Source organism: Perca flavescens, chromosome 17 (genome assembly GCF_004354835.1).
Source record: "Perca flavescens isolate YP-PL-M2 chromosome 17, PFLA_1.0, whole genome shotgun sequence".
In the NCBI taxonomy this organism is placed as follows: domain Eukaryota; kingdom Metazoa; phylum Chordata; class Actinopteri; order Perciformes; family Percidae; genus Perca; species Perca flavescens.
The window spans coordinates 24,547,708-24,565,010 of NC_041347.1; the positions used below are offsets into that span (position 1 = coordinate 24,547,708).

Consider the following 17,303-nt stretch of genomic DNA (forward strand, 5'->3'; position numbering starts at 1 on the left):
TACTAGCATACTATGTGTTCTTTAAGAAGTACAGCATGCACAGCAACAAGTTGTATTTACAACATCAAAAGCATAAACAAGTGTGCAATCAGACGAGAATAGCATGTCATTTAACATTTCATAACACTGTAATCTTTATTGTTGTATTTAATGAGCTCAGGTTTAATTTTTACTTGTCCTGTTAGCAATAACTTCCTTGGAAAGTTTAATGAAATATTGTAATGTCAACAACAAAACAGTTTTAACCTAGCCTACAATAAGCAGGGTAGTAAACACTGGGTAATTCAGCAGAGAGGGGAAAACAGATAAAGACAGCTAGAGATGAGGTTGTACCGGAGAGACAGCACAGCACCCCTGGTGACTCCTCATGTGACCTGCAGTCTAATTCTTAGTGAGAATGCAGGGAATCTATAGCTAGAGGCATTTTGGAGACAAAAAAAACTCTCCAAACAATAAGAAGTTTCCACTGAAAGTTTTATGATTTTCGGTGAGAAGAGAAAGAGGAGATAGTCAGAGAGGAGAACGAGGAAATCACCTGTAATGACACACCCGAGAAGAATGTTTTCACACGAGAAAGGTGGGAAGTGCAAAGCAGTGTAGGTTTTAACCTGCATAAACCCCAATGAATGTGTTCTCACATTCTTACTGAAACCTTATAGAGGTGGGAGCAGCACAAGATGATCTAAAGGTATACTTCAAACACATGCGGTGCAAGTGCACCACAGTACATAACTATGCTTAATTAGGGATGGGGAAAAAAAAACTCAACAGAAACCTAAATTAACTTTAATAAGTAATCATGAAGTAATGACGGGGGAAAAAAAACATGAAACTGTGGTCACGCAGGTAACAAACACTAGGCCAACTGACAGTTGTGTTTTTTTTTAAGCAAATCCAGACAAAAACATTTTATTCTAAAGGACTAGTGTTTTTAATGTTGACCAGGGCAACACTTAAGTTTAAACAGGTAGTTGGTTTAAAATTCCCATCCCTTTGTTCAATTGTGCATGTACTTACTAACAGTTAGCAGTATGTGTATACAGTTTTAAAGTTATTGGTTTTCTGTGAAGCACACTGTATTTTCCATGAAATGTGCTGTACTGCATAAATACGTTTTAAGTTGTACTTGCTTGTGTTGCTTGCTAACGATTTGCTAAAAGACAAATAGTTTAGGATTTCCTTCTATGGTATACAGAACCACTGTTGATTTTGCAAAAGCAATACTTAGAGTAATGCAATCTTAAATTGAAACTTAATCTAACACTGAAAACTTCATGTTTAAAATATGATTCGAGCTTATCTCAGAGAGCTGCGCAGTAAATCAAGTTTCTTCATCCTTTATTTTTTGCATGATGAAACGATGCAAAACGTAGCTATTTATCATAAATTCACATTGACGTATGGTGAGAAAATCTGGCCTTTCATAGTTCACTTCAAGGACAACCCTGGGGGGGAAAAAAAAAAACTGACTTCAAAATTTCCCTCAGCCAACCACAACCTAAGTCCAAGGCTAGATTTCAAAATTGATATTGGCTGGCCTAGTCAAAAGCAGTACAATGCTATTATTTTGCTAACCGTACAATGTACAGACACGCATAGCCCTGTGATATGGATAAGTAACAATAGCTATCTGGTCTACAAGATAAGGCACAATTTAGCTAGTCACTGACTCGTCCTACAAAATCTAAGTTTGCTGTCATGCATGCATATACAAACCCCAATTCCAATGAAGTTGGGACGCTGTGTAAAACATAAATAAAAACAGAATACAATGATTTTCAAATCCTTTTCAACCTATATTCAATTGAATACACTACAAAGACAAGATATTTAATGTTCAAACTGATAAACTTTCTTTTTTTTTGGATGATATTATGGAGTGTAGATGATGAAATCCCAAAAGTTCTTGCAATTGTACGTTGAGAATGTTGTTCTTAAACTGTTTGCACACACAGTTGTTCAAAGTGGTGAACCTCGCCCCATCCTTGCTTGTTCCTTTAATACCAATCATGACCAATTAACCTGTTCACCTGTGGAATGTTCCAAACTGTTGTTTTGTTTTTTTTAGCATTCCCAGCACTTTTGGAACATGTTGCAGGCATCAAATTCAAAATGAGTGAACATTTGCAAAAAAAACAAAAAAACAATAGTTTATCAGTTTGAACATAAAATATCTTGTCTTCGTAGTGTATTCAATTGAACATAGGTTAGAAAGACTTACATGGGGAAAAAGCAGAAGGAAGAAAGACTTCTTTAGAGGCCCGCGTTTGAACAGAAAAGCTCAGACGACCATAACATTCAAATTAAGAAGAAAGCCAGGATACTCGGGCAAAGCAACTGGTATATATTTAGATTGAGTGTCTCTGGCACCAGCAGCAGTGATTTAATATGCCAGAGTTGGAGTGGAAGAGAATAACGGTTACAGAAACAAGCAAGTTCTGCTCTATTAAACATACATACACACAACCCAGTATGTGTGTGTCCGTCGTGACATCCAGAGGCCCTCATGGTGCTCTGCTCAGTTTACAGGGGCACTAACTGCACCAATGGAGCATGTCTTCCTGTATCTTTCTGTCTGTCTCTTAATTCATGCATCTGTTTTTCTCCCTTACTTTTGCTTTCATAAATCTCACCTAGAGGTAAAATGGCTAATGGGCATCAGAAACCACAACTTACAAAATTCAGAATTATCTTACCCATGACGAGCAGACCTAGTGTTAAGCACTTATTTTGTCCATTTTAACATAAGCTCTATCCACCTTCTCTACACTTCTTAAATTACAACTTCCTCTCTGATGTTACTTTTCTGCTACTGCCTTTTCCATATCTGTGGTTCTCTCTGACTATTTCACTCTAAACTGGACTCTTAGGGCTAGATTTACTAACACTAGCGCAGTTTGCGCTGCGTCTGTTTATGCGAGTTCGGTAATAGCGCACGCTATGCTTCCGAATTTTGCGTAGTATTTATCAACCCTGACACCCATCAGGCAATCAGCGTCTTTCTCCGCCCACTATACCGTAAATTGCGCTGTAGCGAAGCGGTACTTGTGCTATGATATGGCTGAGTGCAGACTGCGATATTCCCACTGCTGATGCTATGACTGTTTGAAATGATCCTGATGCCAATATTTGTAATGTAGCGAGGAGTTTAACAACTGCTGGAATGGAATGTGAACGCTGAGTGGGAGATTCAATTTCATCTTTGATTTCTTCCAATAACTCTAATATTGCATGGCTGCTTGATCTGTAACGCTAAATGATGTTGTGTTCACTGACAAAGTGTGATTCTTGTGTTAAAAATATTTTCAGCCTCGCCTATGTCTTCGTCTTGCTCAAATTACTGTTGCCATTTCACCAGCGGCATAAAGGTCTACGAGGAAACTCGATTGCGGCTGGTTCAGACCTGCTTTTAAGAGGCGGAGAATTTCCCCCGCAGAATAGAGACGCGCTCTTACTGACAGTCTTTGTAAATAACACGGAATATATAATTAGGTGCACTTTGCGCTTATCCTCCCACCTTTTTGGGTGGAACTCCCACTTTCCCCACCACCCTCCCACGAACGCATATTGAAAGCGCAACTTGTCTCTTCTCGCTCATGTGGCAGACAATCTGCGGTTTTACCCAAGTGCGCCCTGTTTGTAAATAGCCCGGATCGGTTACGTCCGTCTTTGCGACCAAATAGCGCCTGGAAACAGGCGCAAACGGCTTGATAAATCTAGCCCTTAGTATCTAAATGAGGACTGCGGGATGGTGTGGGGCAACGAGGTGGTGAGATAGATGAGAGCGAGAAGGTCACAGTAACAATACCAGTAGACTTAAAGCAACACTATGCAACTTTTCCTGCTTCGGTCCCACTACAGGTTGGAAGCGGAATTGTCCATTACATTACATTGTCCAGTTCATTCGAACTACAGATTTGAGGTGACTTGATCTGCCAAACTTGCACAATGTAATGTAATGGACAATTCCACTTCCAACCTGTAGCGGGACCGAAGCAGGAAAAGTTACATAGTGTTGCTTTGAAGAGATTTTCAGAAAACACTACTTTTATCAAATGTAACCCCAATCTTTACTAAGGACACAAGCACATGTTATTTCATCCACCCCGTGGATACGCTAGCATTCATTTTTAAAACCACCTTCATTCCCCCTTCCTTGGTCCCAACGCCCAGACCCCTAAACCTCAAAATCATTCAGAGCCAATGGGCTGGATCCCTATGTGTGAAGGTCATGTTTGGATTGGCCAGAAACCAGCTGAATCCAGCCAACCAACACGCAAGAACAAAGTGCGTCTGTCTGCACCTTGAGTACTTAAATGCTGCTGAGTTACCAAATGTCAATCAGAGAGAGATAGAGAGAAAGAGAGTGGTGAGAAACACAGAGCAGGCAAGAAAGACAGACAACAAAACAAGCTTATTTGTGAGTTATTTCACTGAGAAACTGAAAAACATAAATGGCATTTCTCTTATATAAAAACATGAATGTGCTGCCTGCAACATGAGGAATATACATAATCTAAATCCACAAATTATAAATATAAAGAACCAGAGAGTGAGAGTGCCAGAGAGGAAAAAGGGAGGCGAGGCAACTGCTGAAAGTTGAAGTGTTGACTGACAATGATGGCAGAGGTTTCGGACTTTCAGCAGACTGTAATACAGTTTATGAATGATGCCACTAAGAGCTTGGCAACTGGAACCATGCTGGAGCCAGAATGGCTGCATGTAGCAAGAGCCTCAGGGCAGTAAATGACAGAAGGATAACTGTAAGATGATTACAAACTGTAGGATCAAATGCCATTAGGCCTCCCTTCACCGCATTCAGCCTGGGACCGGAGAAATGCATTCTCCTGTCTTGCAAATTAGGCTTATTTTCATATTGAAATACTTTTCATGTGGGGGCCCCCAGCCAAGGAGAGTTCTTACCGTTGATTTAACAAGCAATAAGTTTGATGTAAGTTGCTGTTGGAATGACGAGAGCACGTGTATTTTTAAAACTCATTCATTGTTAAACTCAAAGGCAATTTGAATATGGTAATTTTCTTTGCCAAGCATTGAAACAAACCCAGTCATTCCATCAATGGACTACGTACAAGCCGTAAATACAAACTAAAAAGGAGCCTGAGGTTATCTGAAGGCCATGTGCGTCTTAACTGACAGCTTTCAGAAGGCCTCTGAGAACTCCCTCTTGAACATACTGCATAACATTCCCAGCATGTACTGTAGGCTTGGCTAAGAGTGTGTATGTAGGTGTGCATGTGTGTGCATGTGTGAATACGTGCATACTTAAATGGTTAGATACCAGTCGTAAATCTGATGCTGAAAGTGATATGACAGCAAGGAGATGGTTTTATGTTTTTCCAACACCTTCATGACTGGCTATTTCTCAACTTCCTGCAAAACAATCACACACACACCCATTACCTGAGGGACTGCAAAACAGAGCATGAGAAAATTGAAGCAGGAGAAGTTTCAAGACAGGCACAGGGAGTAGCTTTCCCAGTAGTGTGAGCTTGTCAGCTGATTTCTGGTTATCATTCTATGCACCCCAAAACACATTTATAATCTGATTGATCTTTTTTTTTTTTACACTTTATATTAGTTTTCTGATGTTTGTGTGTTTTACCCTTTAAACACTGGTTTCCATATAACACATGTGACAACCTTGGTATTCGATGGCACCAATAAAAATAAGTTTACTTACTTACAAAGTTTACCACTGAAACACAAACCACTTCACTTAATGTAAACTGCACAGCAGTAGGATATGTAGCCTGACATGGCAACAGTTACTAAATGTTTTAAAAATTGTTGAATAGCTAGAGAATTGGCATGGACCAAACAAAAGTACCAGCTTGACTCAACGCACAACCTCACTCAACGCACAAACGCACTGACACTCTGTGACAGACCTAAAAGGAAATAATTAAAATAGTAGCAGATAATGTTTGGCAGCTTCTGCCACTGATTAAGTATTTAAGAGCCAGTTTTTCCCATGCCTCAAAACACAAAGGCAGGATCTATCAATCACTGTCAACCCTTCATTTCTGTCTCTCCTTCCGTCTCTCAGCTCTGCCTGCTCCTGTCTCCCCTGTAGGCACTACCATGCAAAGGTGAAAGATAGCATGCTCAAGCGCACACACACATTTGCACGGCTACACACACACACACACACACACACACACACACACACACACACACACACACACACACACACACACACACACACACACACACACACACACACACACACACACACACACACACACACACACACACACACACACACACACACACACACGGTGTGAAAAGTGACATGTAATAGCTATAAGTGAAAACAAATTCAGTCAACTGAATGGCTGGCTCTAAAGAAACGTAACACTGTTAATGGGAAAGTCCACCAACAAACCTGTAAAATTGAACTGAAATTTACTTTTCCTAATGCCGTGTTTTCTTTTACTGACAAGTCTATCAAGTGTCAATAAAAAAGGTATAGAGCCCCATTTCAGAGGCTAAATATATTTGTGTCGGAACAAGTGTCACACCACGATTGCAGCCCAGAAATGCCACAGATATGTACTTTTGGCTTGATATACATTTCATTTCCTGACCACATTTGGATTCTCTGGTTCAAATATTGACTGACATTGTGCCAACAAGCAACTTCAGAGTCCATTCAGCTACATCTGATGCTACTGTATATTCTACAGTTTGCTTATAGTGTATGTCCACAATGTATGCACACATTCAGTGATTTTACAACAAAAAAACTGCATGTCAAGAAATATGGCATGAATGGGGAGTCATTGGGACAAGAGCAGGGACATTCAAAAAAAGGGAACGGTTGAAAGAGGTGAGGGGAAGAGTGACAGTTTGTTTAATATCCGGTTAGCAGGCAATGTTTTCTTACACAGCAGTGTGTGTATTTTCCAGTAGCAGTTAGATTCACAGTCCTGGGGATTACCCAGCTGTCAATAGTGACATAAAGATCTAATTGACAGGTGCAGAAGCTGTCCAAAGGCCACATCTACTAAGTGTCTAATTATAAAGAACAAAAGACTCCTGAAATGTTTGCTCATGCAAGTGTTATGAACTATAAATTTGTATCTCAAATATAGTAGAAGCAGTTTAAATGTATTGTACTGTAGGTAACCACAAATATACAAAGATACCCGCCTGTTTGAATAACACAGCCATTCAAACAGGCGGGTATCTGGCAAACTCAGTATCCAGAAAAACCTGCCTGCCAGAGGTGCTGTAAGGAAAACAGTGTTCCCACACCAATACTTAGGTCCAATCTGATTTTAATGGGCCTCACTTTTTTAGCCCACACCTCATTTCCTCCTTTCTCTCAGAGCTGTCACTCACACTCAGCAGAGGGAGCGAGAAAGAGAGCATGCTGTGCCAGCTGTATAGAGTTACAACGGCCCTTGTGCCTTTTGGGTCTAACGGCAATAAACTTTCAGAAAGCTCACAAATGCCATGAATCACACAAAAGAACTTGCTAGAAAACTCACATATGCATGAGTGCACTTTTCTCAGACTCATTCTCCCACATATACATCCACACATAATACAAATGTATACACCTAGGCAAGCACATACAAACAATAAACCCCTAGACTCTGAAAAGGGATGGGGAGGATAGTGTGTATGTGCGTTTGTGTGAGCTGACACGCAGGTCAAAGTGATGTCCCATCTCATATCTGTCAGCACCCAGAGTTTATTTACCCGGTTACATTATCATTTGTTGACCTAGTCACATGATCTGAGAGCGGGAGGTGCAGAACCCCAGGCACCCCAGAGAGCCCAGCCAGGACGTGATGAGAGACACGGGCCTGTGACCTAACACACAAAGCACAAGCACTTGCATAATATGACCTCCTCCTTTCTCTTTCAAATCTCAATTTTCCTCTCTAATCTCCCTATCATTCATTTTCCTTTGACTTTTGTCACCCTCTGCTGTCCTTTTTCTTAGCCCCCCATCCTTCTCATCTCCCGCTTATTTAAAGTGATTGTCAATTGGGATTCTTCCTTTACACAGTTTGATTCATTTTCTTGTTAATCCTGAAAGAGATGCTCTGTCTGCCAACACCAATAAATGATAATATCTGAACGTGCCCAGCAACAGTGTCAGCAATATTTTGACATTGAGGAAGGTATAAATACATTTCAACCAGTGCATCTCTTAGATACAGTATATGCTGTACATAATTGGCTTAGTGTACAGGAGCATCTTCTCAGTAATCCTGACGCATAAGACTTACCCTCAAACCCCAAAGATTATTTGTTTATGTAACAAGGACAATGGACAGTCATTGACTGTCCCAGAATTTGCTCAATAGCTAGTAAACAATTCTGATAATGTATTGTTCCGTTGATCAAACAAAAAAGCCAAACATTCTGATTCTGGCCTCTGAAATCTGAAGATTTGCTGGTTTTCTCAGTTTTAGATCATCATCAAGCATTTTACTATTGTTGGACATTTTATAAACTAAATGAATAATCAAAAAAAAAATCAACAGATGAATCAATTATGAAAATAATCATTTGTTGCAGCCCTACTCTCAGCCTTACATCGACTCCTCTCCCTCATTGCTGCCCAATCATCCAATGGCCTTCGCATCTTTATAAGCAAAACAGGAGTTCTTCCAATTTGACACTACAATCGTAAAATTACGTCCATCTATCTCCTGGTCATGCTCTTGTCTTTTAAATTAAAAAAAATATGATTTGTTAGATGTAACATCTGGATGCAGTAACCACTGCAGTGCATTGACCTTATTCTACTTGCCTCCTTCTTCCTAATCCTTTGTTTATTTCCTATATTCATCCTCTCATACATGTTTTCCCCACAAACATATAGAAAACAATACTGCATTAATAGCTGGCGTAAATAGTAGTCATATTTATCTAATGCTTGTCTTTCCTTTCTCACACAATGACACACACACACACACACACACACACACACACACACACTTGTAATGAACAAACATTGAGCTAACTGAGTTTTCATCTGCACACACACTTGAACACATATGGACAAGGGGCAGCAAGCACACAAGCAAAAACAAATGTCCAAACATACGTCATGCCTGATCTCCATTAACTGAGTTAGCGTTCACCCTTAGCATCATCTGTTGACACAGGCCTCAGCCAAGTTTATCTACTTCCCTGCTTGCCTCTCTTCTCTGAACCTGTTTTAAGCCACTCATTTGTTCGGTCACATCTTCAACCCCTTACTCACAATCCCTCTATGCCCCAAGTCCAAACTTTGCTTTCTTTGTTTTGCCTGAAATACAAAGGTCCCCTCTAAACTCTGCATGAAAATCTGAATGAAACTAGCCAAAGTAACAGCAGACCAGAGCATACTGTACTATACATACTGCTTATGATAAATGTGTATGCCAGTCACATTCCATGTTTTTAAACACAATTGTTTAATGTTTAGTTTACTGGTTGTTGAGACATATTGTTGTTATAATGTGTTTAAATGGCTTTTATGTTCTGCTCCCTTCCGTCCTTCCTCTTATTCCTTCTGTGAATGTTGGTTAATGTTTGTAACATAATTATGCTGCCATTTTGGTCAGGACTCTTTTAAAGAGACCATACTGGTTAAATAAATGAAGAGAGAATAAAGGGAAAAATTAAAAATACCCAAGGCCCATCTTTGCGCGTTTGTTGTTTAACCGCAAATAAGCAACTACCGCGGACAGTGCTATAACAATACACACGTGTGTACAATCATGGTTTTTTGTTAATGTGCTTTTACACCAACATCCTCACACACAGACACACACGTCTACTCGGCTCTTTGCTTCAGTCTAACTCACAGCAGATGTTCCACTGCCCGGGGACAAGAAGCTCACAAGGAGCATCTCAACAGAAAACACACTTACCTGGTATGTTCCAATGCCTATGTGTTTAGGATCAATCTTCACGAGCTCAGCCAGTGGATCTTGGACACGTCTTCCAATGGATACTGTCAAAACACACACACACACACACACACACACACACACACACACACACACACACACACACACACACACACACACACGTGATTCTGTGCCTCATGAGAGTCTTTGGTTTGTGTTTTTTATGAACTTGCTATCTGAACCACAGTTATTAAATATGCAAATCCATTTTATTCATAATTACTGAATATGCAAATTGTCTGCATATTACAGTGCTGGCCTGAGGGCAGGCCAAACCTAATTGTCATTCCTCCACCCCATAATAGTAATTAAAGCTGGTTTTCAAATGGAGTCTTGGCACCTGTCATTTAGCTTCCCGATAGATGCTGGAGCCATGAAACTTTATAAAATCTCTAATTTAAATCAGACCCATGCACACTATCACACACAGCCAAATGTAGCACACAAATAAACACACACAGCCCGTATCGACCAAAGTAGGGTTGTTTTTTAACGATGGAGTCTGTAAGGCCTCAGCCGGCTGCTGCACAAGGCCAAATGTCTTTTCCATGAATATGCTGGCAGGGCCCAATGACAAGGAGAAAAATTACAAACAACCTTACTCATATATACACCATAATACATGACATCACACCCCCACCCCCTCCAACACACAGAGAGAGAGAGAGGGAGAGAATAACCCAACCACATACTGTAACTGTTCACATTCTTGTCCCTGTAAAAGACAAAAGACAAAGGAAGTGCCTATCTTAATGTATCTAATGTCCTTAATGGTTTGAGTTCTTTCAAGGAATAGAAATCAAAATTTAGGCTAAAACACACTGAACGATGAATCAAAAATAACAGGAAGCTGTTTGTTCATTTCAGTGGTCAGCGATGTAGGGTGCTGCATGAGGCACATCAGACTTAGATCTTTGAGGCGGAACGGACAGACAAAGCGAGGGATGGGATGTAAAAGAGGGAGTATGTCTGGAATCAATGTCTCTTCTCTCTCTCCTCTGGCTGTGGTATGAGGCTGCTGCCTGAGATAATATTTAGACAGGATGGAGTTTCAACCCTGGCCTTGCTCAGTGCACCACCAAAACTCTCCAATACTCTTTCTGTGTATTCTGTCTTTGACTCTCCCTCTCTCTCTCTCTCTTTGAGACGAAACGATTTGTAAATGGAGTCCGGCATAAGTCTCCAGCACTTTAGGAGCCAAATACAGTACTACAAAAAATGGATGGACACATCACTCAATAGAACTGGAAGAATGTGGCATGCAACAGGACAACAGTTAGGATGTGGATGCACGGTTTTTGTTGCAGAGCATGAGATGAAAAAACAGATGAAAAATTGAGGAGATGCAGCATGGACCACCTGCAACACGCAATGAAAGCGTGACACAATCAATTTTACTTTACTTACTCCTACTCGGTCTCAGATTGAAGAGAGGAGCAGAGAAATAAGCTGAACACAAAAGCAGTCCTCTTGGAGAATGGTTGAAATGTTGCCTATCACCACTAGGTGTCCCTAGATCTCCCAACAATAGGGAGGACAGATGAAAGGTGCCTATAACATACAATCATCTATATATTATGTTACATGGCCACTCATATAGACAAAGGCTGAAACACACATACCCCCCAAAAGGTAAAACAGACACACACAAACACACGGTCGCCAGATCCCACATTGTAACCATAGTGTCCTGGCTCAGCACCCCCTCATTTCATACCCATCCAAAGTCAAATGCTGTAGAGTTTCTCATGGCTTTCATTAGGGGTATAAGTATGGCTCTCCATGGCTCTCAGTGCTGCTGACCACAGGAAACTAGTGAGGAATAATCCAGCCTCACTTGATTTATGGCTTTTATAGAGGAAGTCTGCTGGAAACATTTGTTCTCCAAAACTCTGTGCAATTCTTTTTTATTCTGCTGTGTTTTCAATGATGTAGTATGTGGAGTGAGGAAGAGGTGGCAAGAGAGAGAAAGAGCGAGAGAGGCAAAAGAAAGACATACATTACGAGAGCCTAATAGAAATGCCAGACATTCACTACAATGTGACAATACTGCATGTTCTGTGGGTATGTTTTCTGACAGAAATGTAGAGGACTGCTGACGTTATACACTTACACTTGTAAGTTGTGATTGTTAGTGTGGAAAAACAGTTAATTGTTAGTAAGTAAGTAAGGCCAATAATCTCTAACGTTAAAAGTAATTCCAAACATTTAAGTATGCATACTGTGGTACGCAATTCACAATTACAGCTTAAAATTTTTTTTAATTAAGTGATTAGTCAAGTGTTTATTATTATAGTCATTATCTTTGGGTTTTTGATTGCTGGTTGGACAAGAAAAAATATTTTAATAGGTCACCTTCGGCTCTGGGAAATTGAGATTGCACTTTTCACTATTTTCTGGCATTTTATTGACCAAACAAGTACTCAAAAGGATATGCAACAGCTTAATCAATAATCAAAACAATTGTTAGTTGCAGCCCTATGCACGGTGTCTTCCACAACACTAGTCATTTTAGAGTAGACAAGGGCCCATTAAAAGCATGGCCAAGAATATCACACAGTTGTTTGGCAAAAAAAGACCAGACTGCTTGCTTGGCTAGCGTACCTGCACTCCTAAGGTTTGGGTCCATGTCTGGCATCTCTTTGACCGCCTCAGGACTCACACTGTAGATAGATGCTCCTGCCTCATTGGTTATACTGGGGAAAGAAATGGAAGGAAAAAATGTCAGAGTGAGAGAAAGAGAAAAAGAGGGGGAGATGATGGGAGAGAGGTATATGTATAGGAATAGGAAATAAGGCAGGTTGGCCAGTGAGGCCACATAGTGAGGAGTTATTATAGCTTGAAATACATAATGGCAAGGCTATTAAGGTAAATCATTGTAGTCAAAGCTTAATGACAAAAATAGCATCATCACTAGTAGTCCGCCCTTAAAGTGCTCATATTATGCTAATTTTCAAGTTCATAATTGTATTTAGAGGTTTTACCAGAATAAGTTTACATGGTTTAATTTTCAAAAAAACACCATATTTTTGTTGTACTGCACATTGCTGCAGCTCCTCTTTTCACCCTGTGTGTTGAGCTCTCTGTTTTAGCTACAGAGTGAGGCATCTCACTTCTGTACCATCTTTGTTGGGAGTCGCAAATGCGCACTAGGTAAGGACTACTACCCAGTCAGAAGCAGAGTATGAGGGCGTGCCACGCTAGCAGCTAGGCGAACATTATAACGTGGGTTACAAAGTGATGCACGTTTGTCACTGAAGTAAAGGCTGGACTACAATAGAGCTGTTTGGAGCACTTTGTGAACAGTGTTTTCTGTTGGAGATGGTAAGTGCCTTTGGGGTGGACTTTGGGCTTTTTCACTTTGTAAACCTATAACGTGCACAAAAAAGATATACAACACAACAAAAGAAAGGGAAAAAGCCAAAAAGCATAATATGAGCACTTTAACATTTACAGCACAATTACAATCTTTCAAATTTACTTAAAGCAGGTGTGAAAAACCACATGCCTTCCGATTGCACATATGAGCCATTGGCTTAATGTGTAACTATGAATACTAAACATATTCAGAATAGGTCAACTTGCGATTCCGATAACTGAGTGAGATCATTTGCACACTTAAAGAATGGCATTAACTTCGCAACCATCTATTTTTGTGAATACTGCTTTGAGTACGACCACCTTTTCACATTGAAACGACTGACACTTTAATAACAGGCTGTATGAAGTTTGATAAAGTAAAGGGCATTGAGTCAGCAGACCTCTGCAGTGTACTGGCAGTTTATGTGACACTACTGCCATCTAGAGGTGTTGGGGTGTACTGCTATTTGTCAATGTCTAAAAAAACATTACTGTCATGAGCGAGATTGAAAATTATTAGAAATAAATGTGACTGTGTGAAAGTGGTGGTGGTGCTGCAATTCCCATTAATAAGTAAGGCCAGCAAAACCATGGATTTTCTCATGTTTAGAAATCAAGAAGATGTGCTTTTTTTTTATTCCTGTTTAAAACTAAACACAAAATAGACCAATAGGATTCCAAACACAATATATCTTCAGATACAAAGCCAGATTTTAGTGAAAAGAAAAAGATATAACAACAAAAACAAGGACGGGTTTAATTGAGTTCAGTCATTGGTCGTCTCTGCCAGCTTTCCTTTGACACAGTGAAATGGTGAATTAGGGTTTGCAAGAGTGACACCTAATAAATGTTTTGTATCACTTATTTCATGAACATTTCAGTGCCACATAATTCATTCATTTAGATATTATATATGTAAAAGCACTTATTACATAAGATTTCAAGATGTCTTAACAAAAACACCCTTAGTCATACTTCATATAAGTACCTCATAAATGAACTTGCAAAGATTAATTCATCTGAAATCCAGCTGCTCATGTGCCAATTTCTGTATTATTGACATTTCTAACATGTAGATGTTGACAGTGAAAATGAACTGATTCTACATGGCAACATTGGGTTTACATAGCAACAAATTATACTATTTCTCATGTTAATGTATTCAGTCTAAAGTAGGCCGCTTATCATCCATCACCACACAGACAGGGTGGTGGTACAACAAAGCCACGGATACCCGTGTTAATGCTACCGACATACAACTGAAGCTGTCATTTTGTTTAGCCATTCTATTCTCTCGGCTGGATGGACAAAAGGGGATGATTGGAGGAAAAAAGGGGGGCTTTTTCCTCAGGGATGACCAATATGAGGTCAGCACCTCCCCAATCAATGTCCACAACTCAGAATGAGGCCTTTGCAAACACACACGTTATCCTAGAGGCCTGGACTTTGCCACAACAACCTTGCCAATTCCAAGTATCTTGTTAATGAGGAGTGGCAGAGGCCTTCTGATGGGAATCACATTTAAATTAACTTGTCCTCCCTCCCTCTTTTTCCCCCCCCTATCTATTCATCCTTTCCTCCGCCTCACTGTTCTTTTTGTCAGCTCCTCATCCATCGTGCTGACAGCTGACATATCGCCATGGTGACACTGCTAACGAGCACTGGCACATGACCTTCAAGGAGGTCAAAGAAGAACTGGTCATTAACCTGACACACACAGTCAGTCAGTCACACACACACACACACACACACACACACAGTTAGTCACCCAGTCAGTCACACACACAGTCAGTCACACACAGTCAGTCTCACACACACACAAAGTCAGTCACACACACAGTCAGTCAGTCAGTCAGTCACACACACACAGTCAGTCACCCAGTCAGTCACACACACAGTCAGTCACACACACACACAATGTCTCTCTCACACACACACACACACACACACAGTGTCTCTCTCTCTCACACACACAGTGGCTCTCTCTCACACACACACACACACACACACAGTGTGTCTCTCTCTCTCACACACACACAGTGTCACACAGTGTGTCACACACATACACACACACGCGCACACACACACACGCCGAGTAAGACAGAAGAGTATGAATATAATTTATAAATATCAACTCTACCCAAATTTTATGCAGCTCTCTCTCTTTAAACAGAGTATAAAGATAAACATCTGCTGCACCACTAACCTCTCTCTCTGTCCTCATTCAGGCAGTAGGACAATGAAGGTCAAGTAAAAGAGAGGCAGCGTCTTAGGTGGTTTTGTTCAAGAAAGAGAGACAGAATGACAAAAAGAGAGACGGGGCTGGCAAAAGTATAAAAAAGTGAAAAGAAAACTAGAAGACAAGAACATATGGAGAGGAAGGAAAAGAAAGCCACCAGCTCCTATCATGTCTAACTTAATTAAGGCTGCCACTGGGCCAGCTGGGTAACAGCACTGTCATGGATACAGCTCTGAGCCCTTATCGCCATAGCGTCCATGGCTGTCGCCATAGTCAGGGCATCATCCTGGCAGCCAGCAGAAGGTTGTCTGCTCCCCAGCTCTCTGGCCTAAGTGGATGGGTGGTCGAAGCACGGACACACACACAGTCAGAGACACAAAGTCAAAGATCGCCTCTTGGTGTAAAGCGATGACTTGGTGGCCCTGTAGGGTTGTCATTTATTCGCACTCTTTTGCTTTCTCAATTGTATACACACATAAACACAGGCCTGCCTGTAGCCCTGTCCCATCCTGGGGCAAAGTCACCAACTGGCTCCCCTATCTCTTCCCTTACTGGTCGTCTTTGACAGACACACACAGAGACACACAGACACACACACACGTCCCCCACTGCCCCTCAAGAAACCTAAAATTGAAAGAGATGGATACACACTTTGATACCTCATTACAGCCTTCTGGCTCACACAGCCCTAATCTAAATTAAAAACAGCTCATCAGATCAGTCGCAAAAGAAGAGGGGTAATAATATCATCAACTAATTTGATACACAGGACAAAAAGTTGAACAGAGGAGGGGGAGAAGGGAATCTGCATGAAAAAGAATGCAAGATTGACGTTTGGTTTAAGAAAATTGCTGTATTTCAAAGTATTCTAGGCACATGGACACAGTCACAGACACAATATGTGAATATGTGGCCTAAGAAGATTCTTCAAGGATCCAAAACCTTATGCTTGTAATATGTGTGAAAAGTGACTGACTTTGTAGATCTTTGATTCCAGGGCTAATACAAACTAAGCATGCCATCAGGTAAAACATTTCATTTACAAGTAACCTGCAGTACCATGAAGGCATCGAGAAGCTCAGTGGGAATGGATTTATAGCAATCTAATGGTAGATTGTACAACATTCTAGATGGCTGTCAAGTCTGAAAAGTGAGGATTGCATATACACACACCTATATAGTGTCATGCTATAATGGCTCAATCGGTCACTTTCTTTGTTCACAACTCAGTTTGTGTTCAAGATACTTGGATTTTACAGCCTTAGAAGGAGCTGTGATGTCACATATTACCGGCACAAAATATATTCATACAAAGAAAACACTGACACATAAGTTTCTCTGTCCTGGCTGCTCAAACAGCTTGGGTCCATTGTTCAGTCAGCTGCAAAGCTTGACCTCAGGGAGACAAATTGAGGGAAGCACCATCTCTCTCTCTCACTCAGACACATACACACACACACGCACGCACATACACGTCGGGTCTGAAGACGATGACATTTTTCACAGAGAAAAGCGTCCAAATGGCAGGTGTCAGGGGCCGTCAGTCTCTAGCGAGGCGCTAGAAGGCAGGCACATGCACACGCACACACACACACCAACTGCCACTATGAGGCACGTCTGAAAAGAGCAAAGCCTCACAGACACTCATGTCAATCTGGTAGCAGGAAAGGCCTGCACTTGTGTCACACACAAAAGCATACAAATCAGCATGCATGCACACACAAACACACATCACAAATACACGCGGCATGTCACACAGACTCATC

The 17,303-nt window shown here is 40.8% G+C and overlaps 1 protein-coding gene across 1 annotated transcript in view; it reads right to left on the reverse strand.

Annotated features, from left to right (window-relative positions):
• Positions 1-17,303, reverse strand: part of srbd1 (S1 RNA binding domain 1) — a 52,996-nt gene that overhangs the window by 14,887 nt on the left and 20,806 nt on the right. The window contains exons 15-16 of the mRNA XM_028603917.1: positions 12,543-12,634; positions 9,900-9,982 (exon numbers count right to left, since the gene is read on the reverse strand). Of these exons, the coding sequence (XP_028459718.1) occupies positions 9,900-9,982; positions 12,543-12,634 (175 nt within the window). The remainder of the gene's footprint in view (positions 1-9,899; positions 9,983-12,542; positions 12,635-17,303) is intronic.